At 54.5% G+C, this 19,261-nt stretch overlaps 1 protein-coding gene across 8 annotated transcripts in view; it reads left to right on the plus strand.

Moving 5' to 3' along the window:
* The first annotated feature begins 19 nt into the window (after window positions 1-19).
* Window positions 20-19,261, plus strand: part of TSPOAP1 (TSPO associated protein 1) — a 62,360-nt gene continuing 43,118 nt past the window's right edge. For 7 of the 8 annotated variants that reach the window (XM_018076625.2, XM_018076626.2, XM_018076627.2 and 4 more), the window contains exons 1-4: window positions 20-121; window positions 12,091-12,198; window positions 13,665-13,793; window positions 15,890-16,066. In XM_018076625.2, coding sequence (XP_017932114.2) covers window positions 95-121; window positions 12,091-12,198; window positions 13,665-13,793; window positions 15,890-16,066 — 441 coding nt within the window. In that variant the 5' untranslated portion in view covers window positions 20-94. The remainder of the gene's footprint in view (window positions 122-12,090; window positions 12,199-13,664; window positions 13,794-15,889; window positions 16,067-19,261) is intronic. The other variant, XM_029961342.1, reaches the window with a different exon arrangement.

Genomic DNA, 19,261 nt, shown 5'->3' on the forward strand with positions numbered 1-19,261 from the left:
GCCCCAGGAGGAGTCCCCCGGGACCCCCCGCGTTCCCCCGCCGGACCCGCAGCGGGTTCACTCCGCACCGGAGCTCGTCAGGCCGCTGCGAGCGATGGAGCGGACGGACAGACCCCCCCAGGTAAGGCGGGGGTGGCGGTGCGTGGGCTCATTTTGGGGCGAGAGGCGTCGAGGCACCGCGGGGACGATGCCTCGGTACGAGACGGGCACCGGCAATGGGTGCGCTGGGCTGCGGCTGAGCCACCCCCAAAACCTTCCCCGTGGGCTGGGAGCTGCCACAGCCGCTGCCACGAACCCCAGCAGAGAAAGAGCTGCTGCCTCCGCTGCCCTTCCACGGGGATTTCCAGCTGCCTGGAAGGCGCTGGAGCTGGTGCGGGGTCTCGCTGAGCCCACCCGGAGCAGACACAGCTGCTGCACCAGCCCAGGCTGAGCCGTCCCTGCGGCATCTCCTCGCTCCGGGAGCATCAAGGGCTCTGCAGGTCGTGGCAGGGACATGATTTACTCACTGTCACCCCCTTCCAAAATATCCCCTCTCCACTCCGGGGAGCCTCGGAGGGCTTGGGGCACCTGCACTGCAGGGGGAACCTGTCCCTGAAGGCAGCCCTGGGCACCTCGGGGCAGTGCAGGGTCAGCCCCTTGCAGCATCTCCCTAAAGACAGCCCAAACAGCTCCTCAGGGTCTCGCCTCCTCCATCCAGGTCACGAAAGTTCACCAGCTCACCCTGCTCAGGACAGCTTGCCCTTCTTTCCCGTGGGGAACAGCAGCCATCTTCCTGGGGTCCCCTGGGATCTGGGGGTGCTCTTAAACAGGAGAGAAATCAGCTTTTGGCCTTCAGGAGGGAGAAGGGCTGAGCAGAGCTGGCTGGGGTTTAGCAGGAGGGTTTTGAGCAGGCTGTGCTGTGCAGCTGAGCCCAGCTGGAGCTGCCTGCGGGAGAAAGGGCACCGCTGGAAACACATCAAGGGACAACAGGATTGCAGTCCAGCACAGTTTCCTATGGGTCTGTTTTGAAGGGCTGTTTATTGTGGTGCTTAGGGAAAGGCCACATTGAACCAGGCACCCTTGGGCTGCCTCTGACCCCAGCCCTGGCTGTGCCAGGAGCACCCCAGCTGAAAAACGGGGCTGCAGAATGGGAAGGATTTCTGCTCCCTCCCCTCTTTTGTATCCCAGGAGTCAAATTGGTTGTGCCAGACTTACTGTCTTCAGGGAATCCAGAATGGTTTGGGTTGGAAGGGACCTTCAAGATCATCTGCTTCAGGGACAACTTTCAATAGACCAGGTTGCTCCAAGCCCTGTCCAACCCAGCCTGGGACACTCCTCCAGGAGAGCCAGAATAGGTGCTGTGTCCTGGTGGGAGCCTGGGTGGGAAGGCTGGGAGTGGCAGAGGGGCAGGTGGCTGGTTCAGAGGGGTGTTTGTGGGTGCTCCAGCAGCTGAACAGCACTTTTGGGGAGGGGGCTGTGCACCAGCTCTAGATGATCCCTGCAGTGGGTCCCTCATGATCCAGCTGTGCATCTGGGGGTGGTGGAGGAGGGGGTGAGGACCCTGCTTGGTGTCTATGGTGGTGACTGCTGAGCACCTGCCATCCGGTTTGCCTTGGTCCTTGGGCTGCTTTGAGTGTTTCCCATGATCCTGGAGGCTCCTGGCTGGGTGGGTGACTCCAATTTCCCTTCCCACTCCCATGGGGTTGTGGCAGCACGGTGGTAGTGCCATCATAGTCCATGGTGGAACTGGTGGGGCTGGGGTGGTGCTGCTGGACCTGGTGTCACTCTGCTGTGTCGTGGCAGTGCCGCAGTGGCACCGTGGTGGTGCTGGTGGTACCGTGGCAGTACCATCCTTAACACTGATGTTGATCCCCAGAAAGGTTACCTTGTCTTTTCCTGGAAAAAAATAAATCAATCCAGCAGTTCTTCCTGGAGCCCAGTGGCTTTAGGGATGGGAAAGGCTTCCAGCCATAGCAGAGCAAGGGCTGGTGCTGCTGGGCTGTGGAGCCACATCCTCAAATCCACTTCCTAGGGAACGAGGGGCTCACACAGCTGGGAGAGGGGGGGGCTCACACAGCTCCCCTCCAAAGCACAGCTCCCCCTGGCCAGGCTGAGACATGCACTGTGTGTCCTGCTGCTGGAGCTGGGCTTCCTTTAGCACATTTGTCCTTGGGATGTCAGAGCTGCACTCTGTGAACAGGACAGCTGCCTCCAGGGAGAAATCTCCTGGTGTGGGGAAGAGCCTCCTGAGGGCTCATGGCTGACAGAGCTCATTAAAGATGCTGATTTTATGATGGAGCTCCTGCCGTGTGTCCCGGCCTCCACCACTGCTGCTCTGCCATTCCCTCAGGGACAGACCATGGATAGACATTAAGGCTGTCTGGAGGTCAAGTTAATCTTGGCTTTCTTGCCTGGGTCCCTCCTGAGTGCAGAGGGTGGAGAGCTCTTGCCCTTCTTCCCTTTGGGAGCTGGAAAGGGAACTCTGGAATTAGAGAGGTGGGTTGGGGACACTCCTGGAGCCTCCCATCCAGCCCCTGCTCCCAGCAGGCTCCAGAGCTGGAAGAGGTTGATCATATCCTGACCAGGCAAGTGTTGAGTATCTCCAAGGGCTGGGATTGCACCACCTCTCTTACCCCGTCCCAAGGTTGCAGCATTCCCATGGAGAGGAATGTTCTGCACAGGTCTGCTGGGAGTTTTTCTTGCTGAGGCTTGTGCCTACATCTTCTCATCCATTTTCCACATGCCCCTGCATCCTCTAAGGCAGGGCAGGGTTTCCCAGCTCCCACCATGGCACCACTGGAAGCCTTCTGGGGACTGTCACAAGTGTATCCTTGTCCTGTCGCTCTGGTCCTGCTCTCCAAAATTTCTGTGTGGACACAGAAGATAAGAAATTACTTTCCTGCTGAGAATCTCCAGACACTGCAGGGGTAGGATCCCAATCCAAATAATGAATAACAGAGAAGGAGAAAAACATTGTGTGTGTAGGAAGAACAGGGTTACAGTGGCACAGATACAGTCTGGCTGGAAATTGGAAAGTTCCCAGAATGCTGTCAGATGGATTTTAGAGCACTTCCCACAAGAGCTCAGCTGCCTGCATCTCCTATGGGATGCTACTCCAGTGGGATTTGCCCTGGCCCTGGAAAACTCAGGGTGGTCTGGGAGTGGGTCGCTGAAGGAATGTTGCATTCCCTCCTGGCACATTGGAGGAGGGGAGAGCAGCAAGGTCATTCACTTTCTGCATATTCCCTGCATCTTCCCTTCCAGGATTACTCATCTCCACAGCCCTTCCAGCCCCACTCATGGAAGGGATGAGCTCAGCTGCTGACCACATCCCTGTTCCCATCCCAGGAACCACACGAGCAAGGGGCACACTGAGGGTGCTCTGAGTTGGTTCTTGTGGCTCCTTCTCAATCTCCAGAGGTTGCTTTGGATTTGCATTTCTTAAAAGCCAAGCCTCAGCTTCCCTTGAGGTCATGTGGAGCTGCAAATATTCTATAAATCCAACTGAAAATGCTTAAACCAAGGAGCCCTCCAGTGGGTAGGAATTTAAATATCCACAAAAAAACCTGTTGGTCCCAGTGGGGCTTAATGACACAAAGCACAGACACGGGGAGAATTATAAAATGCTGGTAAAGATCCTCCATGTCAAGCACTCAGGCCAAGCTGCATTTAATGATAAGCTCAGCGTCTTTTGCAGGAATTTGTGGCCTTTCAAGAGCTTCAAATTTTCCACTGGCAAAGCTGGAAAACTGTTAATTTAATGTCTGAGGGTGTGTAGAGCTGCACCCTTGGCCAGGAAGGGTAGGTCAGCAGAATAAAAGATGCCAGTGGGACAAGAAGATCTCAGGCAACAGAGCCAGTTCTTGCTGTACAGACCATTTCCTGCAATCCCAATTAGAAGATTGTGTTCTATCTTGCTAAAAACCTGAGTAAATTAATTTTTCTTGGCTTGGCAGTGCTCAGCCTCATGCAAATGCCTTAGTGCTGTTTGCTGCAGGACTGTGGATGCACAGCCACCCTCAGGTGTCTGCCTGCCAGGAAGAGCCAGGAATGGATGGAAAACAAGGCAAAGTGAGGCTGTGAAGGGGAAGGTAACGCTCATTTTGGCTCTTTTACTAATTAAGCTCATGCTCTCTGTGCAAAGACACGTCCAAATGGCTTGGCCAGGGATGTGGAGGATCAGAGACATCAGCCTTTCCCTCCTCACCGTGTCCTTGGCTCCTCTGGGCTGCTGGATTTGGGACAGGGCTGTCCCACCATGCTGGTGTTGTTCATCACCACACTGTGATCCTTCACCCCAGAATCCTTCTCATTTCACCCTCTGGATATTTTGAGGGGACCCACCAATGTCTTGGCTCCCTGGTGTCTTCTGGCTGTAACATTCCTTCCTGCTGGAATAACGTGAAGTGAAATGGCACGTGCAGTGCTGCAGCCTTGTTGCCCTCCTCCTGCTGTGAGTGCAGGCCTTCTGCATCCCAGCCATCTGCTCAGAGTTCTGGGAAAACACCCTTTGGAGCATCAGTTGGTATGTCTGCTGCTGCTCCTGCCATTCACGTTTCCTTATGGATCACTGAGCAGCACCTCTGGCTCTGTGAGGGGGTGCCAGGGGATGATTTTCCCCTTTATCTCTTGTTAAAGTTGTTGGAGATTTGGGGCTTCTCAGTCCAGCACAAAATCCTACAAATATCCCAAGTGAGTTCTTGCTTTACCAAGAGGGGCAAGGAACTGATTCTGACACAGACTCCTGGAATGGTTTGGGTTGGAAGGGACCTTAAAGCCCATCTTGTTCCACCCCCTGCCATGGACAGGGACACCTTCCACCAGCCCAGGTTGCTCCAAGCCCCGTCCAACCTGGCCTTGGACACTTCCAGGGATGGAGCAGCCACAGCTTCTTTGTGCCAGGGCCTCCCCACCCTCACAGGGAACAATTCCTTCCTAATATCTAATCATGCCAAAGCCTGGGAACTAGGGCAGGTTTTAAGCCAATGTGACCCAAAAGAAAAGGTGCTCTTGGGCCCCTGGGAAACTTCAAGTGATTTGGAAAACAGGAAGAGGTGGGGGAGAACTGCAGAGCAGATTTCTGGGGGAAAAAAATTGCTGTGCACACCAAATCTGCCCCTCCAGCTCCCTGCTGTACCCTCCAAGGTGGAAGAGCCCATTTGCCTCTCCAGAGCTGAAGGTGGTGGGGAATCTGGTCTTTCCACTCAAAGAAAGGAGACCATGGATATTGCTGCTGGTGGGGAGTGACTTTCCAAGCTGTGATCCTGTTAAAGGGCTGAGGCACTTCTGTATGGGCAGGGGATTTGCTGAGCTGCAGCTCCGTGGCTTCCCAGGGTGAAGCCAGAAGTCTCACACCTTCCTTGGGAGTGTTTCTTTGGATTAGAGTTTCTGTTACAAGAAAGATGAGATATCAGAGAACAATCACCCCCACTCCAGCCATCAAATACCAAACCTGGAAAGCACTCAATTTTATCATTCTTCCCCAGAGTTTTTGGGGGGTTTGGGTTGTTGTTTTTTTTTTGCATGCTCACAAAATAGAATTATCTGACACGTGGCATCCAAAACAAGTCCAGATGCTCCATAAAGACCTTGGGGTGGTCTGGGCCTGAGCCTGCAGTGCTGGGAGCTGCAGACTGACCTTTGCTCAGAGCTAAGCAACAAAAAAAAACCCCAAAATATTTATAGGATGCCAATGCCCATGTTTTAGCTCAAATGATTGGCAATGTGCATGAGTACACAAGCAGCAGAGGTTGCAAAGTCTTTCTGTGTTTGCACTGAAGTTGTTCACACATTTTCTTCCCACATCTTCTACATTTTGCTTTTTTTGTTGTTTTTTTTTTCTTAGTGGAAATACCAATGCATGAGCTGCTGCTCTGCAGATTCAATGATTTGCTCAGCAGCACCCAGAATATTCTGCAGTTAGGGGGAAAAAAAAAGGCAGCTTAGTTGTCTTGGCTTCTCAGTTTTACAACCAAGGCAGGTTTTATGGGGCACAGCCTGGCTTTCACACATTCCCAGGCTGGGCAGTGGAACACCAACACCATTACTGTCCCCTGAGTGTGGTGGAGATGGAGCACAGTTCTGCTTTACTAGAGCTTGGCCTAATCTTTCTGGAAGCTGATAAGAGACAAGAGACACTTGCACCCTGATGTTAAAAGGGTGGTTGGTAGAACAGGCTTTGTACCTGCTTTTTGCCCTGCAAAACCTTTCTCACAAGATGTGAAGGTGGGAGAGGCCCTGCAGGGGACACGGGGGTGCCCAGAGGTCACACAGTGACCCAAGGGCAGGAGGGTGATGCTGTACTTGAGGAGTGTTGCACAACCCCCTGCTGCAGGTTATCTGATGGATCAGCTGCAGTTTGTGGCCTCACACATCCTGGGATTGCAAAACAATTTGTGTTTGACACGGAGAGAGTTGGGTCACAGCTGGGCAAAGCCTGGCTGGGGCCATACACACCTTGTCAGGCCTCTGCTCCAGGCAGGCAGTGTCCAGCTGGGAGCAGTCCCAGGTCTCTGTAGCACACAGGAGAGCAGGGCCAGGAGCAAACTGAGCACTGAGGAGACCAGGAGTGTTCAGCCAGATGGGCACCTGCACCCTGAGCAGCACCTTTTCCCACTGGCTCCATCCCTGGGTTTCTCCAAGCCCTCCATTCCTCACAACTGCCTGCCCTGATTTCTCTCTGGCTGTGAGGGATGAAGAATCACGTGTGCAGCACCTCAGGAGCGGTTCAGAGCCACCTTCCCAGCAGCTGGGAGGAATTTCAGTGTCATTTTCTCTCATCTCCTTGCAAATCCTCCTGTCTCTTGGATTTGCTGGTAAAGGTGAGGAATTGTGCTGCATTGCATCCTGGGCCCGGCTGCAGCCTTGGATTTTGGAGAGCTGATCCTCTGCCTGGAGAGCTTATTTTCCACTCCCATTCCTCCCTGCCTCAGTTTTGCAGGAACATTAATTTCTCCCTGGTTGGGGAGGCTGGAGAAGCTGAGCTCATCAAAGGACAGCGAGCCAGGGCCATCAGGGCACTGAGCAGATTTTCCTTCTCCTGGAATAGCTGGGTTTGTTTTCCTGGGATTGATAATGGTGCTTCCACGGAGGGTTTAAAGAGAGAGAGGACCTGAATTTGTGAGACCCAATTTTAGCTGCATCTCATTTTAAAGGCCCCGTGAGGAGCATATGAAGAGCTGGCAGTGGTCAGAGGGTGTGCAGGAGAGGAAGCCTGGGGGAATGTAAAGAACAGCAAATATACAGTGACTGTTCCCCTGAATATTCCCCTCAATATCTTCCAATTCATGGCTCCAGCACTCCCCACGCCGGAGGCAGGATTTTTGAAGTTAATAGCCTTGGATGGATTTTTTCTTCCGTGAATTTGTGACACGGGGTGATAAAAATCAGATAAATGAGGAAATCACGGAAATAAGGGCAAGTAGTAGGCTGGGAGAGGGATGGGCAGCAGGAAAAAGTGCTGACTGATGGAAAGGGGAGCTGGCAACCCGCGGGGCTGTGGGGAAGTGCCCTGAAGCCAGCGGCAGAAGGGAGATGTTTGTGTCTGAAACCGGGAACTGGCGCAAAGTTCAGGGAGGGAGGAGAACGAGCGCAGTGGGACACGGGCTGCAAGGCAGGGGAGCGGCAGGATAACCACGGCCTCATCCCAGGGATGGCTCTTCCTTCTCCCGTACCTCTGCCAGCACTGTCCCTTTTCCCTCAGCAGGGATGGTCCTGCCCCTCGCTGTGCCGGCGGCGGGGTTGGCTCTGCTCACTGACCCAACAGGAGGTGATGCTATTTTTGTCTTGCTTTTGCCAGGCAGTGAGGGCACTGCAGAGGAGCAGCCTATGGAAAATAACTTTGTTCTGTGAGGTGGCCGGTTCCCTTGAAACGGGCTGGAAGAGGAGCAAATGGATTGGCAATGACAGCCTTTCATTTCCAAGCGGGGAGGATTGAGAAGTTAAGGGAGCTAATTACCAGAGTCAGGTGGAACGAGCTGCTAAAGGGCTTTGACACGGGCGGAGGCTTGGTGACAATGATTTCAAATGAAGGAGAGGTGGTGGATTTAATATAGCCAGGATAGCAGGAGAGCCGGGATAACTTCACCTGGGAAGGTGTCTGCAGAGTGGGGGTTGGTGTTCAGAGATGGCTTTTGCAGAGCAAACCCAGCAGCTGGACCCGGCTGGGTTGCAGATGGGGAAGTCACTGCAGGGACATCCTGAAATTATGTGTGGTTTATTCCTCTTCAAGTTGTATGTGGTTTATTCCTCTTCAAATTGCGTGTGGTTTATTCCCCTTCAAACTGTGTGTGGTTTACACACCTTCAAACTGGGCATGGTTTAAAATTCAGCCACGAGCCCGCCTGTTTCCAAAGGCCACCTGAGACCTCCCTCTCACAGGGCCACCCTCCCTGTCTGGCTCTCCACAGGGATTTTAAAGCAAGGCTGGCTTTAGGCTTTGGCAGTTCCCCAGGGCTGGCAGGGGGAAGCCCCTGGGGCTGGGCTGTGCCAGGCTGTGCCCAAGCCGCATTGCAGAGCCGGGTTCAGGCAGCTCCTGTCGTCCTCACCACGTGTGATTTACTGTCCCCCAACGGCCTCCTGCAAGTTTTCCGCAGGACTTTCAGGACTGTGCTGGATTCTGGCTGCTCCAGAGGGATTTTGCCTGCGTGACCCATTTAGCAGCCTGGCTGGGCACCTCTCCCTGCAAAAGCTGCTGCAGCTCTGCGTTGCTTTTTGAAGCTTTCAGGTGAAAAAGCAGCAGTTCTCTCGCAGCTGACATGCTGAGGGCTTCTCTTTGTTTGCTGTTCTCACGCATCCTGGAAAAACTGTATTTTGGGCTCTACCTGCCAAAAGAGGCGACAGATGTTGCCAATTCCCGTGTAACGGAGGCTTCAAAGCCATGTGCCTGCTGCTCTCCTCCCTCAGCATCCCTGCTGCTCTGCTCCTGCAGAAACTTTCCCCGTGGCCAAAGAACACGTCACTCAGGTTCATTTTTTTAGTGGCTGAGAATATTCCTGACCTGGGGGATGTGGCTGCCTGGAGACCCTCCCTGTGGTGTCAGCTCGGCCTCTGCTCACTGAAACCTCCCTGGCCGAGGGATGTGCTTGGATTTCGGCTCCTGCTGACACTTTGGACACTTCATCGGGCTGAGTCACTCTGGGGGGAGCCTCTTGCCTCTCCTCCCTAACCATCTCCTCCAGCTCCCCAGGAAAGGCGCCGCGGGAGCCCCGAGCGCGGCTGCGCCGTGCGGAGCGGGATCCTTGAGGAACAGCGGAGCAGTTCGGAAATTAAAAGCCATTTCATTATGGGAAATGAATGTTTAATGAGCGTGGGATGACGTCTAGACAGCCCCTCGGTTGCAGGCTCTGGGAGGAGGGCTCAGCTGACACAACAACACCGGCTCAGAGCCCAGGGGGAGGTTTGGCAGAGCTTTCCCGGGCGCTGAGGTCCCCGTGTGGGACAGACATCCTGGCACAGAAAGGAGCTCCTGCCTCCATGTCTTCTCGCTGCAGATGCCCCTCGTGCCTCTCTGGGCAGAGCCCCAAGGATCTGTGGCCACAGAGGGACGTGCTGGCAGGGGGAGGCTTGGCTGAGTGCCTGGCCCCAGCCTGGGGCACACAGCCACACTGCCCTGCTGCCTGGGGAATGGGAAAGCACATCCCAGCCTTTGCCATGTCATGGGCTCTGGAGCCATGACACGAAACCTGGGCTGACCTGGGGACAGCCTGGCAGGGTGGGGGTGAGTACTTGTGAGCCTTTGGGTCCTGCCCAGGTGAAGGTGTTTTATGGCTACAGAAATGGGGGTTTAAATGCAGAAATTTGGATGTAGGTCCCCAAAAGACTCCCCTGCCATGCTGGAAATGCTGACTGTCCTCTGCAGAAGCTCTGTGCTGCTGATGTCAGAGGTCCTGGTTGCCTGGTGGGGAGAGGCAGGAGCACATCAGCTCCTCCAGGAAAGCTCTCCACCTCCCATCCCAGGCACAGAGGCTGCTGGCTCAGTGTGCTCACCCTGGCTCAGTGCAAGCAACCACAGATGTGAATTTTGAGGCCTCTTGGCAGGGGCAAGGAGGTGGAAATAATGCCCTTTGACTTCTTCCCAGGGGCTGCCTGCTTGGCTCTGGGATGGCAGCAGGGAACGAGCCCGAGGCGCTGCCAGGCACGGCACGGGAGATGCTGGTGGGACCCCCCTCCCCGTGCTCCCACCCTGCTCTGTCCCCCCTTTAGCACCAGCAGTGTCCCCTGCATGGATTCCCAGCCTGAAGAAGGACTTCTGCTGTTCCTGGAGCTGGTGATGGGGGAATTGCTCCCTGGGACACCTCACTGTCCCTGTAAAGCTGCAGGGATGGGATTGATGCTGCAGGATCCGGTGCTGGGCAGAGCTGTGCACAGGGCTCCCAGGGGAGCTTCTTGGCATTCCCAGGATGCTGAGGTTTGGGAAGCTCCTTGGTTCCTGGGCCTACCCTGACCACCCCTGAGAACAGCCCCGAGTTGTTGGAGGTGTGATGTCCCCGGGAATGGTGGCAGTAATGGCATCTCTGTGCCCAGGGGAGAAAAATCCCACATGTGTAGAGGAGTACAGTCTCTCTCCATGGGACATTTCACTCCAGCTTTCTCAAACACTGGGATTTCTGCAGCGTGGGCACCTACAAACCACTGTGCCAACAGCCTCTACCTACAAACCACTCTGCTCATGGCACGTCACATCCTGGTGTCTCAGGGGGTTGGTGGGACCTGGGGCACCACCTGAGGCTGATGGGGAGGGCTGGGTGTCATCTTCTGAGGGTTTGGTTTTGTTTTCAGCCTCCTTCAGTTGTCTTTTCCCTCCCTGCTTTGCCAAGGCATTTCCATGTGGGTGTGGGAGGTTGGGAGGGCCACAGGCCGAGGGATTGGGGGTGGACTTTGTGGAACTGGTCTCCTGCTATGTTTATCCAATGGACATGATTGAGAAACCAAAATACAGTATTTTCCAAGAGCATCATGAGTTTTACCCAGCCTCAGACTTCCTAGAGCTGGGTCCCTGTCTGATTTCTTGCTCCCCAGAAAGCTTGGGCGACATTTTTTTGGGATGTTTCCCTCACAGCCTCTGTGCACTGGGGAGGTCATGGCCCTTCAGCAGAGTCTTGTTGGGCACTGGGAGCACATCCTGCAAGACCTGCCTGGCTGCTGGGAAAACATCTGGCTGGATCTTGCCGAGACACACACGGGGTGCTGCTGCCATATGGCAGCTGTGAGGCAACAGCTCTGCTCTGAGCTTTGCTAACGCACAGAAATCCTGCCTGGGAGCCTCTGCTGAGCTGCTCTGGGCAGGAAGCAGTAACCACAGAACTATATATACAGCTCCCAGCAGAGCTGCTGCTGCTGCTGCTTTTGATGTGACAAAACGAAGTTGGTGTTTTGCAAAAAAAAAATCCGTCGTGTCGCCTTCTTCCGGAGCTGACATGGAGAGGGCAGAGCTGGGGCTGGCTCCTGGGTGGGCTCCAGCAGGAGAGCTGGGATGGGAAAGTGGGTGAGGAGGTCTGGTCACCTCCAAAACCCACGTGGTACTGGAGGCCACGGGGTCCCTGAGCCGTGGGGAGCAGCCACGTGTTGGAGTGTCAGGGGCTGTGCTCTGCCCCCGGCTCCTGCCAGGGTTTCACTGAGCCAGTTTGGATGGTGCCACGGCTGAGGATTCCAGGAGGGTCTGGGCCTTTTCCCTGCGTGGAAGTTGAATGCATGGAGATGGCAAATGTCACCCACAGGGGATGAAGCCTGGCCCCAAAGGCCAGTTGTCCTCCAGAGGACATGTAGCCCCTCATCTCCTGAAATCAGCCCCCAAATCCCACCGTGCCCCTTTGCTGCCTGCACCCCGACCCTGCCAGCCCCCCATGCAGCTGGGCTGGGCTGGGCATGAGGCTGGGACCCCTCTGCCCCTGCCCTTGGCAGGTGAAGCTCTAAGGTTCAACAGGACCTGTAGTCTGTGCCTCAGGCAGGTGAAGCCCTGCAGACCTGCAGGACCTGTGGTCTGTGCCTTGGGCAGGTGAAGCTGTGAGGTGCTGCAGGACCCCTTCCTGGGCAGGTGAAGCCCTGAGGACCTGCAGGACCCCTTCCTGGGCAGGTGAAGCCCTGCTGTGCCCCTCCTGTGCTGTTTTGCAGAGCGGGGCTGACTACGGCTTCCTCGTGAGCCAGAACACGAAGCTCCTGAGTGCCCTGGAGGACCTGCGGCACCGCTGCTCCAGCCTGGCCGAGGAGAACAGCCTGCTGGTGAGCAGAGGGCACATCCTGCACCCTGGCTGGGTGCTGGCACGGGATGCTCCACAGGGAGGGAGTCCTGGCCAGGGCGAGGTGCTGTCTGCTGCCAATTCCAAGAGATGCCGCACACGGGGTCATCTGGGCAGGGCCAGAGGGGATAGGGGGTCTGGGTGCTCTGGGTGCCATCACACTGCACCCATCAGCTTGAGCTGGACCCCTTCCTCGAGCTGCAGAGCAGAGCCAGGCAGGGGAGGGGAAGTTGCCCTTGTTTCCTCTTTAACTATATTTGATTCTGTGAAAAGCAGAAACACTGATTCACTCGGCCTGGTCTCGGCGTGACAGTGCAGCACTGCCCCCTGCTCCTGTGGGAGCTCAGCACCCCAATCCTCCCCAGCTGCACCCCGGCACCCAACACCAAGCCAGGCTGCCACAGCAGCCTTCTGCCCTGTTCCCCCCCCATCCTTGGCTCTCCAGGCCCATCAGGAAGCACAAAGAGGGGATATTCCCCTCCCGAATCCTCCCTGGAGAGCATCACCCCTTGCCCAGCCCCGCAGCGTGGGGATGCAGCCACCCCGGGCCCCTGCAAATTTGATTGCTCAGCATTTCAGATTTCTATCACCACACTCAAAATGCATATTGTAGATAAATTTCTTACACTAAAAGCATAAATTCCACGTGGCCTGCACCCCGGGGTTACCCCTTATCAGTCCTCTGGGTTTTAGCGAAGCACGAGCATGTGAGCTCTCATCAAATTGGACTCTCAAAAACCAGCCTCAGCCTTACAGCTGAGCCGCCCTTGGTGGGGTCTCACAGGGGTAGGGAGGGAAATAATCGTGAGCCTCAGCTGACCTGACATTTCTGCTGATGTGAAAAGACAGCACAACACATCTGGGCCCGACCTTGGGAGAAGGAGCCGTCGGCGAGAGGCGGCTCATTGGAACGGACAGATAACAAATAAAAGGGGATTAAGAGCGAACAGAATCAATAGGGAGAAAAAGGAAATTTGCTTTGCAAATATCAAAAAAGTCCTTTGTCGCTTCCTCCGAAGCTCGTGCTTCGGTGTCAGGAGAGAAAAGACACGGATAAGCTTGTCCTGGTGGTGCAGTACAAATCCACAGGGATGTGCTGAGTCCTGTAAACCCGGGGAAATAAACTGGGAAGACTTTGGAGGAGAAAGCCCCAAAGGGTGGGCGGCCGGGATACATTGATGCTGGAGACATGCTGAGTCCTGGCAGAGCCTGCAACGAGCAGGCTGTGGATGGAGGGCGACCACGTGGGATGGTCTGGGGATCTCATAGGGAGCAAGAGGTCACATTAACAAAAATAGCAGGAAAACCACAATTTCAGTGACTGGAGAGGCAACAACAGCAGAGGTTGGTGTTTGATGGTTTGGGTAGTTCTAGAACAGGTCGAGCAGGACCAGGGGCATTGGCTCTTGATCAGGGGCTTCACCTCCAGCTTCTTTTTCTGTTCTGCAGCGCAGGAGCTGCTTCCCCCAGACGGAGGAGAAGGTGAAGCACCTGAAGAGGAAGAACGCGGAGCTGGCGGTGATCGCCAAGCGCCTGGAGGAGAGAGCCCGGAAACTGCAGGAGGCAAACCTCAAAGTGGTGGGTGCTGGGACCTGCCCTGGCTGGGGAGCTGAGCTGGGACAGCACCTCACCACCAGGACCTTCTGTTTGCCACTTCCATCGAGCTGGAAAGGCCTTTTCTTTCCCTTTTTCTTAAACCGCCAGCAAACACGCTTTGCAAGAATCACCAAACCCAGCCATCGCCAGCTGCTCTGCTCCTGCTCAGGGAGCTGGTTTGAGGAATTTCCTCCTGCTTGGTTTCTCCCCACAAGGTGATACTTTAGGTTAATTAACAGTGGCTTTCTCTGAAGTCATGAAAATAATTCATCTGACTTCACCAGAAAGAAACAGGAAGGATTTGAATAAGAAAAGGAGTGCGGTGAAGCAAAACAGGAAGGGGTGAGAGACAGCTCGGCCCCATCCACACCTCGCTCACAGGGCTGCACAAGCCACAGGGGTTTTGCTTTCTCCAACCTAACAGCAGCTTGTTGTGAAGCCTGTAGTGTTTGACACCTTGCAGGAGCAGCAGGAGATGCCTGTAGGGTGTGGGATCTTGGGCACAAGTTCCTAAAGGGGGATTGCAGTGGAGGAAGGCAAAACCTTCCTTCTGTTGGAAGGAAAGCAGGGATTGTGATGGGGAATTCGAGCCCTCTAGGACAGAAAGGAGGAAGTGAAAGCTGTGTTGGAGGGAAGGTAGGGGGCTTTCCTGGCTCTCTGTCCCCAGGCACTGCACGGCCCGTCTGTCACGGGGTTTTGGTACTTGCAGGGCAACAGATGGACTTGTCAGATACTGTGTTAAGAGAAACCATTTGATATACACCCAACAGCTCTGCAGCCCCCACAGCACCTATACAAATACTGGTTTATTTGTTTCCCCAGAGAAACTTTGGGGTGGTGACAGTGTAAGGCCTGTGGGAGCCCTGGGAGAACCTGCTGGGCTCCTGTGCTGGCCAAGGTGTCCAAGTGCTCGGATGGCTGAGGCTGGAGGCAGGAGCAGAGGAGGGGCCCTGAGGAGCTGGGGTTAATCTGGCAGTGGTTGCCTTCAGTGCCTGGTGCACAGGTCCCATGGAGCTTCTGCACGTGGGTGAGATGCTCAGGAAGAGCTGGGGAGGAGAAGTTTGCACGGAGGATGCAAATCCTGATCAGGCAGGGGAGAGTCCCCCCTCCCCAGATTGTGAGGCTTTGTGCAGATGACAATAGCTGGGCAGGGAGAGGAAGGGTTGGATAAAGTCAGGGACTGGAGGTGTCCTCACTGCCCAGAGGGCTGGGATGAGCAGGGGGTGTGAGCTGCCCCTTTATCCAGCTCTGTGGTGCTGATACCCAGCGGGAGAGCCCACCCCAGGGATGGGGGAATCCCAGGGACACTGTGCCAGGCAGCCTCAGCTCCTGCTGGGCAGACAGAGCCTGTCCCTGACTAGCCTGCTCCCCCTGAAGCCCTGTCACCCCCACCCCTGCTCTTCCCTCCCTCACAGGGAGCATGTGAACCTGACCTGCTTCTTCTGCTGAACATCTCCCAGTCCTTCCCTGCCTGTGCTGGTCCTTGCTGGGCTCTCTCTTGCCTCTCCATTTCCCTCTGTCCTCCACCCAACCATGCTGAAGCTCTTTCCTGCTGCCTAGAAACCCACAGATGCTCCATTTCTCTTCCTGGTTTGACCACCTCTGTCCTTTATCCCATGCCCATCTTTCCTGCCATCCTCCCCTCCTCTTCTCTGTTATCTTCTCCTGTTTTTCTGCCCTCATCCTTGTTTTCTCTCTTCCCCCCACACCGTTGCCCTGCCTGCAGCCCCTGTTCTGGCTGTACCCACTGAGCCCACCTGCTGAGCCACCTTCTCCTTCCCACCTCTTCTCTGACCCACTTTTCCATCCAGCCCTTCCTCCTCCACTGCTTGTCTGTCCTTTGGGGCCAGGCTGTTGGGGTGATTGGTGGTGGTGACTGAACACCCAGGAGTGACGGGGTGGTGGTTGATGAACAGCAAGGGGTGGTGGGGTGGTGGTTAAGGAGCACCAAGGGGTGGTGGGGTGGTGGTTAAGGAGCACCAAGGGGTGGTGGGGTGGTGGTTAAGGAGCACCAAGGGGTGGTGGGGTGGTGGTTAAGGAGCACCAACACACCTTTCTCCCCACTGCCCTCTGTGTAGGTCACTGCTCCAGTGGCTCTGAAGGGCTCCAGCCTGGAGCTGTGTAAGAAAGCCTTTGCCCGCCAGCGTGCCAAGGACCTGACAGAGCAAGCCAGTGCCCTCCTGGCCAAAGACAAGCAGATTGAAGCTCTGCAGCAGGAATGCCGGGAGCTGCAGGCTAAACTCTCGGCAGGGAAGGTGAGACACTTGCTGGGACATCACTCAGGGGCTGGGACAAGCTGTGCAACAGCAGTGATGGAAACCAGGCTCCAGGAAGTGGTGTGAGGGCAATTAACCCCCAGTGCAGGCTGAAAACAGACAGGATTTGATGTGTGAGTTGAATGGGGACACTGGGGGAGTGTGTGGCAGAGACACTGTCTGGACCCCTCTAACAGGCTGTTGGGGGCATCCCAGTTGTCCCTCTGTGAATTCATTTTCAGCAGCAACTAAAACCCTTCCCCTGGAAACCCCTGAAAAGCCACAGATACACACATTTTTCACAGGGCTGAGCTTCAACCAAGATGTAGGAGCAGGGCCTCCTTTTAAAGCATTTCTTTGGGAAGCCAACCAGCACATTCCCAAGAACCAGCCTAGATCCCACATCTTGAGCTGCAGCTTTCTGAGCACTCACAGCCACCACGAGACTGGTGATAACTCAGTGGGTCCTGGGATGACTGTGACCGAGGCCACAAACCACCAGCCAGGGCTGGGTGTTCATGAAACCATCCCCAGTGCTGTGTCTGCACCTGGGCTGGTGATCTGCCTTCCCTTCAGCACCAGCACAGGCCATGCAGATATAAATGGTGGGATAAAAGGGATAATTCAGCTCACCCTGAGACAGAACTTTAAAACTGGTCATGTGTGTTGCTCCTCCAAAGCACTTCTCTGTGACAGCTCTGAAAGCAGCCTCTGCAGGCAGCTGAAGCTGGGGGAGATGGTTCCCACTCAAGGTGATAAAGTTTTGGGCAGATCAGCTACATCTGTTGTTCACAAGCTGGACAGTTTCAGTTTAGGTCAGTTCAAACTCTCCTGAGCAGCTCAGGAATGCTTGGGGTCCTGCTGTTTTCCCCCTGTTTTGCTAATGCAAATGTAGCCAAGTGCCACCCTACATCCCTGCCCCCAGCTGAGCTGAGTGAACCCTTGCATTTCTACCTGCCCTACTTACATGATATTTAGGTGACAAATACTTCCTTGCTGAAAGCAGCTTTATTTTTGTTCCTGAGCTCCCCATATGTTCATTTTAACTACAGGTTCAAAGGTGGATTCTCAGTCTTGCCCTAGTGTGGATCTAGTGGGGATAAGAGCAACTGGGTGTATTTGGTGTTTGTACAGAGCTGCTCCATTGATCCTTCCTGGTATTAAACCACAGGATAAACTTATCCAGGTCTGACTGTGCCCTGTGGTGTCAGCAAGAAGAAACTTCCTTCTCATCCCTTGAGTTCTCACTGCAGGCCCCTGCAGGAAGGGGAGCAGACCCTTTCCAAAGCCCTCTCATATTCCAAGCAGAGTGTGCTGGGCAACCTGACCCTGCCAGGGACAGGGGAGTGACAAATTGTGGAGGAATGGGACAAAAGCAGGTGAGCAGGATTCAGTATTGGCCAGGGAAATACATGTGGGTGCCACCCTCGGGGGTGACAAATTCAGCCACTAGGGCATGGGTGACCTGGTGACCACCCTGTCCCCAAAGGAGAGACAATCCCTGTCACTGCCACGGCACCAGGGACTGGGGACACCGATGTACGAGCAGGGAATCCACAGAAAAGAGAGCAAGAGAGGAGATCATTCTTTCTGATCTTGTTTTCCCCATTTTTCTCCCAAGCAAGCTCATTAAATTTTAATTTCCAGCTAGTTAAAATTCCAAATTCCCCTAATCTGTCTGCAGCATGCAAAATGCATTAGGCCAATGAAGGGGGTTTTATGCAGAGATATGATGGGCATACTCAGAGTTTGTAACCAAATCAGTTTTAATCTCGGGTATTTAAATCAGCACTAATTTTTCAGTAGCTGTGAAATGGATCCACTCAGTTCCCTGTAGTGGCAGGACAAACACTGGCCTTGTTTTGGCAAAGCCAGGGCTCTTAGGATGGGATAAAATGATTTCCTGAGATCACACTCCGGTGAGTGGCTTCCAACCAAACTCCAGCTCCGGGTAAATCCAGGCTGCAATTTCTTGCAGGATGGATTCTTGGAAGCATGGGATGGGGGGGAGCAGTGAGGCAGCTGCAGGGGATGGGTATAATAGAAACTGAGGGGAGGGCTGAGCTCTTTTCCTCCTCCCTTGTTCCCCCAGGCTCCGGAGGCTCAGTTGGGAATAGCTGCCTATTTTTGGTGGGGGAAGGGAGATTTTATACACAGCCACAGCCAATTTTGCTTAAAGAACTACTACCCTGAGAGCCTGAACAGGGGGCTGGCACAGAGGAGGCCCAGCTGCTCACTTCTTGAATCTATAATCAGTTCCCTTTAATGGTGCCTCAGTTTCCCCCCTTGCACCATGAGAGTAACCACGGTTTTCTCCTCAAATTGTATTTTTAAAGCACATGCTATTTTTAGGGGGAATAAGAAGCGAACAGGGAAAAAGATTAAATTTGTCCTGGATACCAATTCTGCTTTGAATTCACCGGCTTAGGAGCTTTCCAGGGGAATGAGCAATGTCTCCTCCAGCAGCAGATTTGTAAAGACAGGTTTTCATAACCCGCTGTTGTACATGTGGACATGCAGGTACGTGTTTCTTCAGCCTCCAGAAGTCTGAAAACCTTTGAAGAACGAAACAAGCTGGTGACATATTCTCACTAGTTTTGTGAGAATCAGATTGGGCTGGTTTCCTTCAAAAGCTGCTGGGTTTGGGTCGGGATGGGAGTGACCCCTTGTGCTAAAGATAGGGGCCTATCACTGTCTCTGACAAGGAGAGAAATCAAATAGTTTGAAAACCAAACATTATCCTGAGGGAGAACTGACCAAATCCCAGATGTTCTTCGTTCTTGCAGCCACTCAAAGCCCTCACCACCGCTGGGGCTGCAGCGCTTGCCAGCACCCACCCACGTCAAGGAGGGGAAGCAGCTCTGCTTTGGCTGGGACACGACGTGACATTATCCTGCCACGCTCCCTGCTGGCATGTGCTGAGATGGCACACGCTTGGCAAAGCCCTTCGTGCCGGGAGAGCTGCAGGAGCATTACAGGACCATTACAGGCTGGGGTTTATCTTCAGGAGGAAAAATGTATTTGCGTAAAGGACGCAAAGTGAGCTTTGAGGCTTTGGAGACCCAGGAATCAGCAATCTGTGTGTGCCACAGTAGCTGGGTTCCACCAGCCTCTCCTCTTTTGGAGTGTGTGTGTGTTAAATGTGACCTGTCCCAGCTTTTGGAGCCTGCCAGTGACACGACACCGGGGTTGTTT

Source organism: Manacus vitellinus, unplaced genomic scaffold (genome assembly GCF_001715985.3).
Source record: "Manacus vitellinus isolate BGI_N305 unplaced genomic scaffold, ASM171598v3 scaffold_32_pilon, whole genome shotgun sequence".
Taxonomy (NCBI): Eukaryota; Metazoa; Chordata; class Aves; order Passeriformes; family Pipridae; genus Manacus; species Manacus vitellinus.